Genomic DNA, 15348 nt, shown 5'->3' on the forward strand with positions numbered 1-15348 from the left:
CAGCCAGCAAGAGAGACAGAGCAGCTAACAGCCAGCCAGCAAGAGAGACAGAGCAGCTAACAGCCAGCCAGCAAGAGAGACAGAGCAGCTAACAGCCCAGCACACACACCCTCAGACACTTTGGCAGCATACAGCGCCTCCCCAGACATCTCTGCCGCCGGGTTGTCTGGTGCCGGAGCAATGACGTCAAGGTCGTCCAGACATATGACAGCAGGCTGTCTCCATGCCGCCTCGTCAAACGCTGCCTCCAGAAGGGATTGGATCGTCTCCACCCGCTTGCCTGCATTGTAAGTGACAGCACAGAGTGAAAACAGCAGTTGCCATAAACTATGGGGCATGAGGTTTGGTAAGGTAGACACAACAAATACGAACCAAACAAAGGAATATTCATGAATGATTGAATCAAGCCGGCAAGCAAACAAGCCAACAATTAGTCCATCAATCAATCAATCAAGCAATGAGTTTTATTTTAAATTCTTTTTAATTTTTTTGTAATTACTCATTTTGTCATGTTTATGAAATAGATAACTAACAGAACAAGTATTGAACTAAAACAAATAGCTGCTTGTACCTTCTTTTAAAACTTGAAAAACAAAGCAAAGACCCTGAAATGTTTCACATTAAAAAAAACACTACTCCATCAACATATTTCCCCTGACTGCCAATTCTGATGTGCCATAGAATAACAAGCATTGACAGTCATAATACAGAGAACTTCTTTGATTAATAATAATAAAATAATAATGCATAATATTTATAAAGCACATGTATCCAGGGTTAAACCCTGCTCAAAGCGCTGTACAATCATTGGGGAAAAAAAACAATAACATAACATTATTTACAGTGCAATCAGACAGTGCACTAAATGAGTACTTCCAGGACCCATCTCACCTCTGAGAGGCTTACAGTCCACGATGAAGGTGTGCGCCAACGTGGGTGACCTTGACACTGTGTTACACAGGGCGGCCGCCAGGCAGGACTTTCCGCTTCCTTTAGGCCCTGTCAGGAGCAGCAGCCCGTGGTTGAGTCCCGGCCGGTCGCAAAACAGTTTCCGTGGCAACGGGCGACTGCCAAGACACGCCTCCATGTGTCTGAGAGCCGCTTTGGTCAGGCCGCTTACACCGCTGTGATTTTGTTTTTCAAGAGAAGATGATTATACAACAGATTATTTTAAACCACTTTAATTTCATAAGCAGTACATGCAGGCACATAGCAACAGACGCACACAGACACACAAATCCCGCTTGAGTCAATATATCTCATCTCAGCAAAGCAAAACTTGATAATGAGCCACCTACCCCAACTGGTCAAGACGGTCTGGGGGAGGTTTAGGGTCAAGGTCGTCGACCCCTCTGTATGCCAGCATTGGAGTGACCACCGCTGGTAGCGGGATGTCCTCCCTGTTGTCTCGCTGCACGATGACTGTGGCGGTCCTGACCTTTGACCTGGTCAGCAGGGAGGCTGACCCCTGACCCCCGCCCAGCAACAACTGTGCTTCAACGTGGACCGCTGAAAAAATGAGGACAAGAATTCAGAATTAAATATAGAGACAGGATGGGTCCGTCAGCTCATTTGATAGCTTGCTGGTTAAAGATCCCAAGTTTCTGACAAAAGTCTAGGGACTTAAAAACTCACAGATACGTAGCACACACACCCTCGAAAACTCACAGATACCTAGCACACAGTACACCCTCAAAAACCCGTTATGCTGTACATGTGCCAGAGTGAAAATGTTGTTGCATGCAAACTTAAAAATAGAGCATGCAAACTTAAAAATAGAGCTCATGCTGACATTTTGTAAACCTGTTTGACGCTGAAATTTGGGAGAATGTTTCCCTCACAAATCGATATCTCAGTCACATGGGGCGGGGATATAGCTCAGTTGGTAGCGCGCTGGATTTGTATTCAGTTGGCCGCTGTCAGCGTGAGTTCGATCCCAGGTTCGGCGGAAATTTATTTCAGAGTCAACTTTGTGTGCAGACTCTCTTCGGTGTCCGAACTCCCCCCCGTGTACGCTACATTGGGTGTGCACGTTAAAGATCCCACGATTGACAAAAGGGTCTTTCCTGGCAAAATTGCTTTGGCACAGTTAATAATTGTCTATCTATACCCGCGTGACTTGGAATAATAGGCCGTGAAAGTTAAATATGCGCCGAAATGGCTGCAATTACTGGCCGTATAAAATTTCATCTCACACGGCATCACTGCTGAGCGCCTAGAACTGTACCCACGGAATATGCGCGATATAAGCCTCATTGATTGATTGATTGATGTGAGCAACCAGTGAAACGAAGCCCAATAGCACAGCAAAACACTCTTTATTTTGATATAGGAAAATACTGTCAAATATAATCCTAACTGGTATGACTAACTGGGTGACCAAATTCTCTCCAGTTTCCCATTACACTGCAATTCAAATCCCATCCTTAATTGAGCCCCAAGTCGACTTCACAAATACTGAAATCTCAGTGCTAAAGCTTTGTGCGACCAGCTTCGCTAAGACTACTCCGCGTTGTGGACTTCGCCCGGTTAACCCCTTGACTGCCTGCTACGTGACGTGTGTCACTCGTAGGTACACTTGATATCCCGGACGCATATCTACGAGTCACATTCGTACTTAGCGCGTCGTTGGTTTATGAGAAGCACACACACGATTAAAGGGAGGCAAGTGCTCCCAGTGTTGGAAGAAAGACTGGGGAGGAGTTGCACACCTTTAACAATCTGGTTTCAGTTTATTTTTCCGCGAATTGAACGTGATTTCTCGAGATTACCAAAACAAAGTTATCAATGCGACCAAAGATGGCGGACCTCGGTGGATGTTCGAATTCTGGTGGAAGAAAACGGCCCTTCCAGCGCTTATCAGCTCTAGAAGTTTTGAATGAGATTATGAACGATGATGACAGTGTTGATGGGGATCTATATGATGATGGAGAGTCTTCAGGTTCGAGTGACGAAGATGAAAGAAGTGGTCACCATCCTCTTGTTGTGAGAAACGTGGTAGGTGCATCAGGTGATGGGGATTTTATACCAGGATTGTGTCTGTCCGAGGGCTTCAGGGCTTACCACACAAAGTTTGTGTTCTGGCAGTGACTTGGTGAGTAAACAGCTAATGTAAACCTCCCATCTTTTTGTCTTGGACATAATGTGACATATGAAAACTCTGATTTTCATACACAATGCACACGCTTTCAAGCACAATGCACACGCTTTCAAGCAGAATCACACTCTTAGTAATGTGTTAATTTTATTTTATTTTATTTTCTAAAAGTTACATATCTGATGAACATTTGTGTAAAATTTGACATCTCAAATTCAAAAAATAAAAAAGTTATAGCACCTTTAGTAACAGTATACTGTGTTGACTTTCGTCCCAGGCAAATAGAATGCAGCAAATGAAAAAAATTGCGGCAGTCAAGGGGTTAAGGATAGGCTTATGGCTCACCGATTACTCAGGTGAGTCAAAAAGCAAACTAAACAAACAACATTGACTGTTTCACTTACACACAGAGACCTTGAACCTGACGAGCATGCCGTGGAAGAGAACCAATGGGTGATCCTCGTCTGCCACGATCTCCACCCACTGCCTGAAGGCCGACCCAAGCATCTTGTTGTCGATGGCACGCGGCTGATAGAAATACCACAACATTACTCAAGCTCTTGTTCCTTCACAGACTTATTGCTGATAGCAGTGTTTCACAGACTTATTGGTGATAGCAGTGTTTCACAGACTTATTGCTGATAGCAGTGTTTCACAGACTTATTGCTGATAGCAGTGTTTCACAGACTTATTGCTGATAGCAGTGTTTCACAGACTTATTGCTGATAGCAGTGTTTCACAGACTTATTGCTGATAGCAGTGTTTCACAGACTTATTGCTGATAGCAGTGTTTCACAGACTTATTGCTGATAGCAGTGTTTCACAGACTTATTGCTGATAGCAGTGTTTCACAGACTTATTGGTGATAGCAGTGTTTCACAGACTTATTGGTGATAGCAGTGTTTCACAGACTTATTGCTGATAGCAGTGTTTCACAGACTTATTGCTGATAGCAGTGTTTCACAGACTTATTGCTGATAGCAGTGTTTCACAGACTTATTGCTGATAGCAGTGTTTCACAGACTTATTGCTGATAGCAGTGTTTCACAGACTTATTGCTGATAGCAGTGTTTCACAGACTTATTGCTGATAGCAGTGTTTCACAGACTTATTGCTGATAGCAGTGTTTCACAGACTTATTGCTGATAGCAGTGTTTCACAGACTTATTGCTGATAGCAGTGTTTCACAGACTTATTGCTGATAGCAGTGTTTCACAGACTTATTGCTGATAGCAGTGTTTCACAGACTTATTGCTGATAGCAGTGTTTCACAGACTTATTGCTGATAGCAGTGTTTCACATCACTCCCAATTGGGAGTTTTTTACATCATGTTTTTCCAAAAAACGTCATGTGTTTTTAGCTTGGGAGTAAAAAAACGTTATGAACAAGAGGCGAAGCCTTCAAGGCTCACGTAAGAAATCGACAAACAGTAACACAAACTCAATCACTCCGTCACACATACACACACACACAGTAAGCATAGGTGACACTGTGCAAGAAAGCGAGACACTAGATCTAGATCTGTCTGTCTGCATGTAGCCTACTTGCAGACACGACTGCCAACTAGTCTCGGTCCGCTCAAAATAATAATGACCGAGACTTTCAGTAATTCCTTCGAGTGACGTCTAACCCTCTTACGCCATAATGTGACGTCTTCAAATGACGCAATGTTAAAGTTTCTACCACAGACATACACACGCACAAACACACGCACGCACAAACACATGCACAAACGCACAGACAGACAAAGTTACGATCGCATAGGCTACACTTACGTGAGCCAAAAATCATTTGGGAGTATAAAAACGTTCAAGAATTTCAGATGGAAGTACATGTATTGGGTTTCGATATTGAGCAGTGTAGAAAAAGTACATCGATGTACTTTCAGAAGCAAACCCTATTTTAGTCGCGCTCAGACTCGCCGCTCGCCGAGAGTCGACGGCCATGAACTGAAGAAGCTTCCCTAACAATGTGAAGGGGCAACAACCGAAATGCAATAACGAGTAGTTTCCCTTGACGCGTGCCATGTGCTTACGATCAAAATGGCGTCTAAAGGGGAAAAAAGTAAACATCATGCGAAATCTACCAAGACCGCATCGCTGGCTTCGTTTGGGTTTATAGTGCCTGCTACACAACCTGATCTTCTTCTTCTTCTTCTGCGTTCGTGGGCTGAAACTCCCATGTATACTTGTGTTTTTTGCACGAGTGGAATTTTACGTGTATGACCGTTTTTTACCCCGCCATTTAGGCAGCCATACATGAGGAAGCATGCTGGGTATTTTCGTGTTTCCATAACCCACCGAACTCTGACATGGATTACAGGATCTTTTTCGTGCGCACTTGGTCTTGTGCTTGCGTGTACACACGGGGGTGTTCGGACACCGAGGAGAGTCTTTTAGGTTGGGAAACACTGTGATAGGTCATTTCAATGACAGTGTGGTGGTTACTAACCATCAGATTTATTGCTGTTAGGTCATTTCAATGACAGTGTGGTGGTTACTAACCATCAGACTTATTGCTGATAGGTCATTTCAATGACAGTGTGGTGGTTACTAACCATCAGACTTATTGCTGATAGGTCATTTCAATGACAGTGTGGTGGTTACTATCCATCAGACTTATTGCTGTTAGGTCATTCCAATGACAGTGTGGTGGTTACTAACCATCAGACTTATTGCTGATAGGTCATTCCAATGACAGTGTGGTGGTTACTAACCATCAGACTTATTGCTGATACTGTTAGGTCATTCCAATGACAGTGTGGTGGTTACTAACCATCAGACTTATTGCTGATACTGATAGGTCATTCCAATGACAGTGTGGTGGTTACTAACCATCAGACTTATTGCTGATAGGTCATTTCAATGACAGTGTGGTGGTTACTAACCATCAGACTTATTGCTGTCAGGTCATTTCAATGACAGTGTGGTGGTTACTGACCATCAGACTTATTGCTGATACTGTTAGGTCATTCCAATGACAGTGTGGTGGTTACTAACCATCAGACTTATTGCTGATACTGTTAGGTCATTCCAATGACAGTGTGGTGGTTACTAACCATCAGACTTATTGCTGATACTGATAGGTCATTCCAATGACAGTGTGGTGGTTACTAACCATCAGACTTATTGCTGATAGGTCATTCCAATGACAGTGTGGTGGTTACTAACCATCAGACTTATTGCTGATAGGTCATTTCAATGACAGTGTGGTGGTTACTAACCATCAGACTTATTGCTGATAGGTCATTTCAATGACAGTGTGGTGGTTACTAACCATCAGACTTATTGCTGTTAGGTCATTTCAATGACAGTGTGGTGGTTACTAACCATCAGATTTATTGCTGTTAGGTCATACCAATGACAGTGTGGTGGTTACTAACCATCAGACTTATTGCTGTTAGGTCATTTCAATGACAGTGTGGTGGTTACTAACCATCAGACTTATTGCTGATAGGTCATCCCAATGACAGTGTGGTGGTTACTAACCATCAGACTTATTGCTGATAGGTCATCCCAATGACAGTGTGGTGGTTACTATCCATCAGACTTATTGCTGATAGGTCATTTCAATGACAGTGTGGTGGTTACTAACCATCAGACTTATTGCTGTCAGGTCATTTCAATGACAGTGTGGTGGTTACTAACCATCAGACTTATTGCTGATAGGTCATTTCAATGACAGTGTGGTGGTTACTAACCATCAGACTTATTGCTGTTAGGTCATTTCAATGACAGTGTGGTGGTTACTAACCATCAGACTTATTGCTGATAGGTCATTTCAATGACAGTGTGGTGGTTACTAACCATCAGACTTATTGCTGTCAGGTCATTTCAATGACAGTGTGGTGGTTACTGACCATCAGACTTATTGCTGATACTGATAGGTCATTTCAATGACAGTGTGGTGGTTACTAACCATCAGACTTATTGCTGATACTGATAGGTCATTTCAATGACAGTGTGGTGGTTACTAACCATCAGACTTATTGCTGATAGGTCATTTCAATGACAGTGTGGTGGTTACTAACCATCAGACTTATTGCTGATAGGTCATTCCAATGACAGCGTGGTGGTTACTAACCATCAGACTTATTGCTGTTAGGTCATTCCAATGACAGTGTGGTGGTTACTAACCATCAGACTTATTGCTGATAGGTCATTTCAATGACAGTGTGGTGGTTACTAACCATCAGACTGTTGAGAAGGCATATAAACCCACTGCTTGAATGCAGACCCCTGCATCTCATTGTCAATTGCACGTGGCTGAGTTCAATATAATGGACACCCCCACCCTTTAAGATCTCCAAAATGCAGAAATAATAGGTCTACGGGAAAAAAAGGGGGTGGGGGATCCTTAAAATGGAGGTAGATTTAAAGAGGTTATGAAGAGACTGCATCAGACAAATCAAGGTCCTTAAAATGGAGGTAGATTTAAAGAGGTTATGAAGAGACTGCATCAGACAAATCAAGGTCCTTAAAATGGAGGTAGATTTAAAGAGGTTATGAAGAGACTGCATCAGACAAATCAAGGTCCTTAAAATGGAGGTAGATTTAAAGAGGTTATGAAGAGACTGCATCAGACAAATCAAGGTCCTTAAAATGGAGGTAGATTTAAAGAGGTTATGAAGAGACTGCATCAGACAAATCAAGGTCCTTAAAATGGAGGTAGATTTAAAAAGGTTATGAAGAGACTGCATCAGACAAATCAAGGTCCTTAAAATGGAGGTAGATTTAAAGAGGTTATGAAGAGACTGCATCAGACAAATCAAGGTCCTTAAAATGGAGGTAGATTTAAAGAGGTTATGAAGAGACTGCATCAGACAAATCAAGGTCCTTAAAATGGAGGTAGATTTAAAAAGGTTATGAAGAGACTGCATCAGACAAATCAAGGTCCTTAAAATGGAGGTAGATTTAAAGAGGTTATGAAGAGACTGCATCAGACAAATCAAGGTCCTTAAAATGGAGGTAGATTTAAAGAGGTTATGAAGAGACTGCATCAGACAAATCAAGGTCCTAAAAGGGGGGTTCCAGTCTGTGCCACAAATCAATCTCTTGTGTATTGAAAGCTGTGGATTCAGACCAGTCAGGTCTTTCTTATCAAAACATTTTTTGGAGGCACCCTTTTCTATTTTTACAAGGGTGCATGATGTGCACCTTACTTGAACTACCAAGTCACCCTGATACATAATCTGCTTAACCCATATTGTGTTTCCCGGTGGAAAAATAAAAAAGGGCGGGTTTGATGTTTTATTTTTTTAAATGACCGCCAGCTAACCCCAATACACTCAAAGTCAAACCAAAGCTGTTACAGTGAAACTCCCTCTTTAAGACCTCTGAAAATATGAGAAAATTAGGTCTTAAAATGGAGGGAGTCTTAAAATGGGTATACATTTACAGAGGTTTTGAACAGAAAGTCTCAGGAAGAAGTGTCTTAGAGAGAGGGAGTCTTAACTCAGGGCTCCCATTGTAAAACACACTCAAGTACACCAGACTCACCACAATGGAGATAGGATACAGTATAATGGTCCCCAGCGGCGCGAAGGTCACACCACCGACCTTGACCCAGGCTGACCCCGTAGCGTCCAGCTTGAGCTGTCGTCGCAGTTCAGTGGGCAGGATGGCGTGACCGTCCACCAGCCCCAGCTCCCCCTGTACCGCCAAGGCGGGGTATTGCCATGGCGACGATGTACCGGCCGCCGAGCGATCAACCGTCACAACACGTACAACGCAACGAAGCTGACTGTCATCGTCTGGCGGTGGTTGCTGTTGTAGCTGTTCTTTTCCTAAAAATTGAATGCAAAAATGCCCTGTGGTTATGCGAACACAATGTACGCGTAAATTAAAAAAAAATCACAAAAAACTGAAATGGTGTGTTGTGGGTAATAGCGTGGAACCCCCCTTTTAAGACCTCCACATATGTGACCCTCCACCACGAAATGAGTCGCATGTCACCTCGCGCGGTTCTGCGCTAGGCTTAATAAAAGTCCGGGGAGTGTCTGGTAACAGTGTCAAAGTCACCTTAGTCACAGGCTTATAACTCAAACAGTTTTCGCTCTTTTCTAAAACGGTTTTCACCACTGGATAGAGCATAAAAAACTCTTTAGAAAAATGTAAAAATAAGAAAATCATGCAAAGGTGACATGCGACTCATTCCGTGGTGGAGGGTCACAAATGTGAGAAAATCACGTCTTCAATTGAAATGTATGAATGTGCTTTCCTCAAACATAGTCAAAACTTGCACACACATACTTTTTCAGTTCAAGTCTCCAGTTTAAATAACCGGCTTCATACATTACCAGGCCTACCTTTCTCTTTGGGTTTCCTGGCTTCAGCCTGGGCTTTCTCCCTGTCCTGTGCAGACGGCAGCTTGCGAAGTTCAGCAAAGTAAACCCTCGGCGCTGACGTCCAATCAAAGCCGCCTAGTCGTTCACCCGAGCTATCCTTTGCCGTCACGTAGATGGTGGTGGGCTGGAGAAGTTCCGCTGGAGCGTGAACGTCGTTACCATCCACATCGTCCTCGTACGCCTGACGCTCTAACGCCGCTTTCAAGTTGTCGTAAAGACTGGAAAAGTTCGACGCCTGGATCCTGTACACCAGGTTGTCAGGAGAAACAACGTCAACTTCCTGTGTTGCTTCTTCCAGTTCGTCATCACTCGGCTCCGCAAAGCCAATGTGCTTCTGACCCTGATAGTTCCAAAAAGACGACACCAGTTCCATCAACATGGATTTACCCAAACTCTCCGTGTTGCTACGATTCAGCGGCGGCTTCTTGAGATCGCTTGACTGACTGGGATCACTATGAGAGTTTCTCTTGTTTCTGCTTCGTTCTGGCTTTCTGTAAATTCTGCGTGGAGAGCCGTCGGTAGGTTGCAAGTTCGGGGACTTGGGGGGTCCGGGTTTGGAGAAAGGAGGGGTACTTTTGCCGACATAGGATGGAGTCTTGTCCGTCATATCCTGCGCATTCTGTCTGGCTGGCATTTTCAAGGCAGGTGGACGATTGGTTGATTCATTTTGCTGGAGGCGTGTTTTGGGAGCCACGACGACTGTGGTGTTTGTGTCAAGGACAGCAAAAGAGGCACAAGGCTCCACTGAGGCTGAAAAACAAAATTTGCAAAAAAGACTCAAAATACACGTTTACTTCATGTGATTGATTAGACAGCAAGCACATTATTTATTCCATGCTGAAGTCAATTTCTGACCAGTTATAGTCATATAAAAATGATGGTCAATTATGAGTGCTGAAACTCAAGGCGTAAAAGACACACAGACTTGGTGAGAGAAGGCAACACTGAATATACTTCAAGGTTCAAACACAGATCTTTGTCAATCACAATTCATTTTGCTGTTAAAAAGGCTGCATAATAACTACACACAATAAACACACACAAGTTCGCTTGTGGATCAATTTATGAAAGATCAGCTATGACAGACACAGAGAGAAAGAAATGCATGTCAGTTTGTCCACACACACACACACACGCACACATCCACACACACTCACACACATACACACACGCACGCACACACACACAATCACACAGACCACACACACACTCACACACATGATACATACCGACAGTGATGAAGATACAGATAGACTTTTCCACCCACACAGGAATCACCTGCCCCGGCCACACCACTCGTATCTGATCCAGCAGCCCGCTCTCTATCTGACCCGCACTGCGTTCCTACACAAATAAAACATGGCAAATTCCTCTTACCGCTCTCTATCTGACCCGCACTGCGTTCCTACACAAATAAAACATGGCAAATTCCTCTTACCGCTCTCTATCTGACCCGCACTGCGTTCCTACACAAATAAAACATGGCAAATTCCTCTTACCGCTCTCTTTCTGACCCGCACTGCGTTCCTACACAAATAAAACATGGCAAATTCCTCTTACCGCTCTCTATCTGACCCGCACTGCGTTCCTACACAAATAAAACATGGCAAATTCCTGTTAGGCCAACTTTATGTGCAGACTCAGAGACGGTAATGCAGTATCCATGTCCCACCCCTGTGTCACCACAGTGGCACATAAAAGACCTTGTTCATTCTGCAATAAGTGCAGGTGGCTCATTACACCTAAACGCACACACACCTGGGTAGCGTGACTCTGTTGCTGCTAGCTTTCCACTGGGAGGAAGCAACTCGAATTCCTCAGCATCTTGATGATAAAGTAAATTAAATTAAATCAAAAATCACTATCATATATCATATCATATATCATATCATATATCATATCATATATCATATCATATATCATATCATATATCATATATATCATATCATATCATATATCATATCATATATCATATCATATATCATATCATATATCATATCATATATCATATCATATATCATATCATATCATATATCATATCATATCATATCATACATCATATCATATATCATATCATATCATATATCATATCATCAATGTTACCAGAATCTCCCAGTCATCCACAGTGAGGGGCTCAACGTTGACTTGCCGCGCTGTGGCCGGGGGCTGTGTCACTGGCTTCACCACCATCTGCAACACCACAAAGACTTTTCCTTAAGGCAAGGCCACCTGTACAGTGGAACCCGCCCACCTTTTTTTAAGACAAGCCCCCCCCCCCCCCCCCCTGTTTTAAGGCATCCTCCAATCCTTCCCCTGTAAGGCCCGTCCTGAACTCAGGTAACATGAGTTACTTCCCTTCGGGTCTCATTTATCCCTGACAGGATGCCTTTGTTTTCCTTCTCTGAAGAGGAAATCGATTTTTTTACATATTTATAGCTTTTCGTAATGTGTTATTGATAAGCAGATTCGTGATCGTCGATAATGATTTTTCATGGTGTTGTGTAATTACATTTAGTCAAGTTTTGACTAAATGTTTTAACATAGAGGGGGAATTGAGACGAGGGTCATGGTGTATATGTGCATGTGTATGTGTGTGTGTGTGTGTGCATGTGTGTGTGTAGAGCGATTCAGAGTAAACTACTGGACCGATCTTTAAGAAATTTTACATGAGAGTTCCTGGGTATGATATCCCCGGATGTTTTTTTCATTTTTTCGATAAATGTCTTTGATGACGTCATATCCGGCTTTTTGTAAAAGTTGAGGCGGCACTGTCACACCCTCATTTGTCAATCAAATTGATTGAAATTTTGGCCAAGCAATCTTCGACGAAGGCCGGACTTCGGTATTGCATTTCAGCTTGGTGGCTTAAAAATTAATTAATGACTTTGGTCATTAAAAATCTGACAATTGTAAAAAAAATATTTTTTTTATTAAACGATCCAAATTTACGTTCATCTTATTCTTCATCATTTTCTGATTCCAAAAACATATAAATATGTTATATTTGGATTAAAAACAAGCTCTGAAAATTAAAAAAAAAAATAAAATTATGATCAAAATTAAATTTTCGAAATCAATTTAAAAACACTTTCATCTTATTCCTTGTCGGTTCCTGATTCCAAAAACATAATAGATATGATATGTTTGGATTAAAAACATGCTCAGAAAGTTAAAACGAAGAGAGGTACAGTAAAGCGTGCTATGAAGCACAGCACAACCGCTACCGCGCCAAACAGGCTCGTCACTTTCACTGCCTTTTGCACTAGCGGCGGACTACGTTCAATTTCATTCTGTGAGTTCCACAGCTTGACTAAATGTAGTAATTTCGCCTTACGCGACTTGTTTTTACATTACAAAAGAATTGTTATGTAAGACAGTATCAAGCGAGCTATCTTTCGCGGATGTATTTACTGTGCAAACAACTCTAAATATGGCAAAAGTGTCACGTAATAACCAACTTTGTCACGTGATCATAACAAAATGGCTACGGAGCGGACGAAACTTTTTCTGCAACCAGTTGGGAGTTATGCAACAATATCACGGTCTCCTTCCCACAGCAGTCTCAAAATTTCGACTTGTTTTGATGATGTCTTTATCATAACTGTGAAGAACAGAACGGGGATCACTGTCGAAGTCAGCCATTCTACAATCACGTTCGTCTTTCGTCTTTTATCAGAAACATTAGCGAAAAACATATGGGAGATAACTCTGTATTCTTGTTTTGATAGATTTTGGCTTTTAGCTCCGCTTCTTTCCCTGTACTATGCGTAGCAATTATCCATCCTGTCAGAGAGACATGAGCGATAGCATGGAACGATGATTATCAGAATGTGTAAGACCATGTTTACTCAAATTTTTCATTCATGACCTCTGTCAATTTACCCCCATTTTAAGACTGTCCTTTTTAAGACCTGATTTTTTCATATTATTTTTGCTCTTACAGGGAGGGTTCCACTGTTTTCCTTGAATTCTTTTTATCTTATTTTAATTTTTTTATACATCTGGACTTCTTTAGAATACTTGGCCCTGCTCGCCTTCGACTATCTTCCATCCGAATTTGGTCAAGGGGGTTAATATAGTGTTTTTCTCCCAGACTGAACCCTGATTCAAAAGTAGTGTCAAACCTGTTGGTTGTCCCTGATGCCCAGTTTCTCAGCGTAGAGTCCATTGAGAGCGATTGCGTCTCCTGATCGGATCTCCCCTCCATCGCCGGGAAGACTGAGGTACACGCACTTGCCACTTTTCAGCTCAGCTTCATACACCAAGATCTGAAACAACATATTCCTTATGACCACATCTTGATCAGTCAAATTTATGTTTATCTGCAGTCAGAAAGATTATTTAGATTTTACAGTACACCAATGACCCATGGTTCTGTCATGTTTATAGGAACAAAATGAAACAAGAACTGTGAAAGCCATGTATGGTGATATATAATTAACTACAATCATGTGTTTCGGTGTATTATTCCATATATATATATGTCGTGCCGAATTCACGGAATTGCCGAATTCGCGTAATCGGCAACATTTTTGCCCATTTCGCGTAATTGGCAAAACGCTGCCTATTACGCGAAATCGGCAGCGTTTTGCCGAAAATGCGTAAAGGCTCCTAAAATGTGTCCATTTCGCAAAAGTGACAGCCAGTCTGTTACTTTTTTTGTCACCAGAACATTGCATTAACATTGCTTTACCTTCCTATTGTGGTTTTATGGTCTGTGTTGGTCTGTGTCCAGCATAACTCCGGTAATGCACGAAAACTACACTTTTTGCCATAACTTGCCATAGCTTATCGATTATTGCAACATTTATCCTTTCGAGTATCTAGCTGTTTAAGTGTAATGACACCCCAGGCATTTGAGAACTTTAAAGCCAAAAACGGGCTGCCGATTTGGCAAAATGGGCACATTTTACACGCATTTACGCGTTTTCGGCAAAACGCTGCCGATTTCGCGTAATGGGCAGCGTTTTGCCGATTACGTGAAATGGGCAAAAATGTTGCCGATTTCGCGAATTCGGCAATTACGTGAATTCGGCACGACATATATATATATTATGGTTCTATGTTATAATTCAAAAGTTAAACTTACACGGATGGAAGACATTTTGCAATCAACTTATCAAGGCATTACAAATGAAATAAGAGACTCGAAAAGAAAACTCTGTTTGCACAGTTATTCCATTTTTATAAAAACAAAATGACAACATGTGTGAGATGCAGTCCTGGTACTGGGAAGTTTGGATGTCAAAGACAATTTTCATTCAAATGTAGCTATTTTAATCGACAGTAAAATGCTTGTTATTGTTATGTCACTTTTTTCTGTGGTCACATTTCTTTATTTTTAGTTAGGCCTACAGGTTCTTCAATCGTTTTCGCAGAAAATGACCCATCTCACACCACACACATAACCCCACTGGCTGCTTTTGGTTGGAACAAGCGCAATGACACACACTGACACAGACTATTGCTAGGAAAATAACACTAGCGAGAGTGTATCGTAATTCGATCATCCTACTTTCAATTTCCAAAAGCAGTATCCGTGTACAGACCTTTGCACCCTCACGTCGTTCTTGCTTCTTTCTGCCATGCTTGATGGAAAGGAAGCAGTTCTTGGCTGTTGAAAATTCAAATAGCGTAGCTAAGGAACTCATGGTTAAGAAAAAAATAACGAATTTTAATCATCAGTGCTACTAATGAGCCAACGAATTATTATTTCACAGCATTTCGTCTCACTCTTCCTGTGTACCAGAGTAGTTCCCCTTCAACAAGGATGAACCAAAGTGAGAATAACTAAATCCTGAATAGAGATAACCACATCTCACTCGTCGAAAAAAAACCGCAAGTGCAGACAGATATATATTTTGATGTGATTACTGTTGAAGTAATAACTCAGCACAAAAAGTA

General features: G+C 42.0%; 1 protein-coding gene across 1 annotated transcript in view; it reads right to left on the minus strand.

Annotated features, from left to right (window-relative positions):
* The window catches only part of LOC138945795 (peroxisomal ATPase PEX1-like), a 58157-nt gene extending 42978 nt beyond the window's left edge, over window positions 1-15179 (minus strand). Inside the window, exons 1-10 of the mRNA XM_070317303.1 lie at window positions 14994-15179; window positions 13569-13712; window positions 11548-11634; window positions 10674-10788; window positions 9406-10194; window positions 8597-8883; window positions 3502-3625; window positions 1299-1509; window positions 892-1124; window positions 110-280 (exon numbers count right to left, since the gene is read on the minus strand). Of these exons, the coding sequence (XP_070173404.1) occupies window positions 110-280; window positions 892-1124; window positions 1299-1509; window positions 3502-3625; window positions 8597-8883; window positions 9406-10194; window positions 10674-10788; window positions 11548-11634; window positions 13569-13712; window positions 14994-15095 (2263 nt within the window). The 5' untranslated portion in view covers window positions 15096-15179. The remainder of the gene's footprint in view (window positions 1-109; window positions 281-891; window positions 1125-1298; window positions 1510-3501; window positions 3626-8596; window positions 8884-9405; window positions 10195-10673; window positions 10789-11547; window positions 11635-13568; window positions 13713-14993) is intronic.
* Between the last annotated feature and the right edge of the window lie 169 nt (window positions 15180-15348).

The sequence above is a fragment of the Littorina saxatilis genome, linkage group LG13 (genome assembly GCF_037325665.1).
Source record: "Littorina saxatilis isolate snail1 linkage group LG13, US_GU_Lsax_2.0, whole genome shotgun sequence".
In the NCBI taxonomy this organism is placed as follows: Eukaryota; Metazoa; Mollusca; class Gastropoda; order Littorinimorpha; family Littorinidae; genus Littorina; species Littorina saxatilis.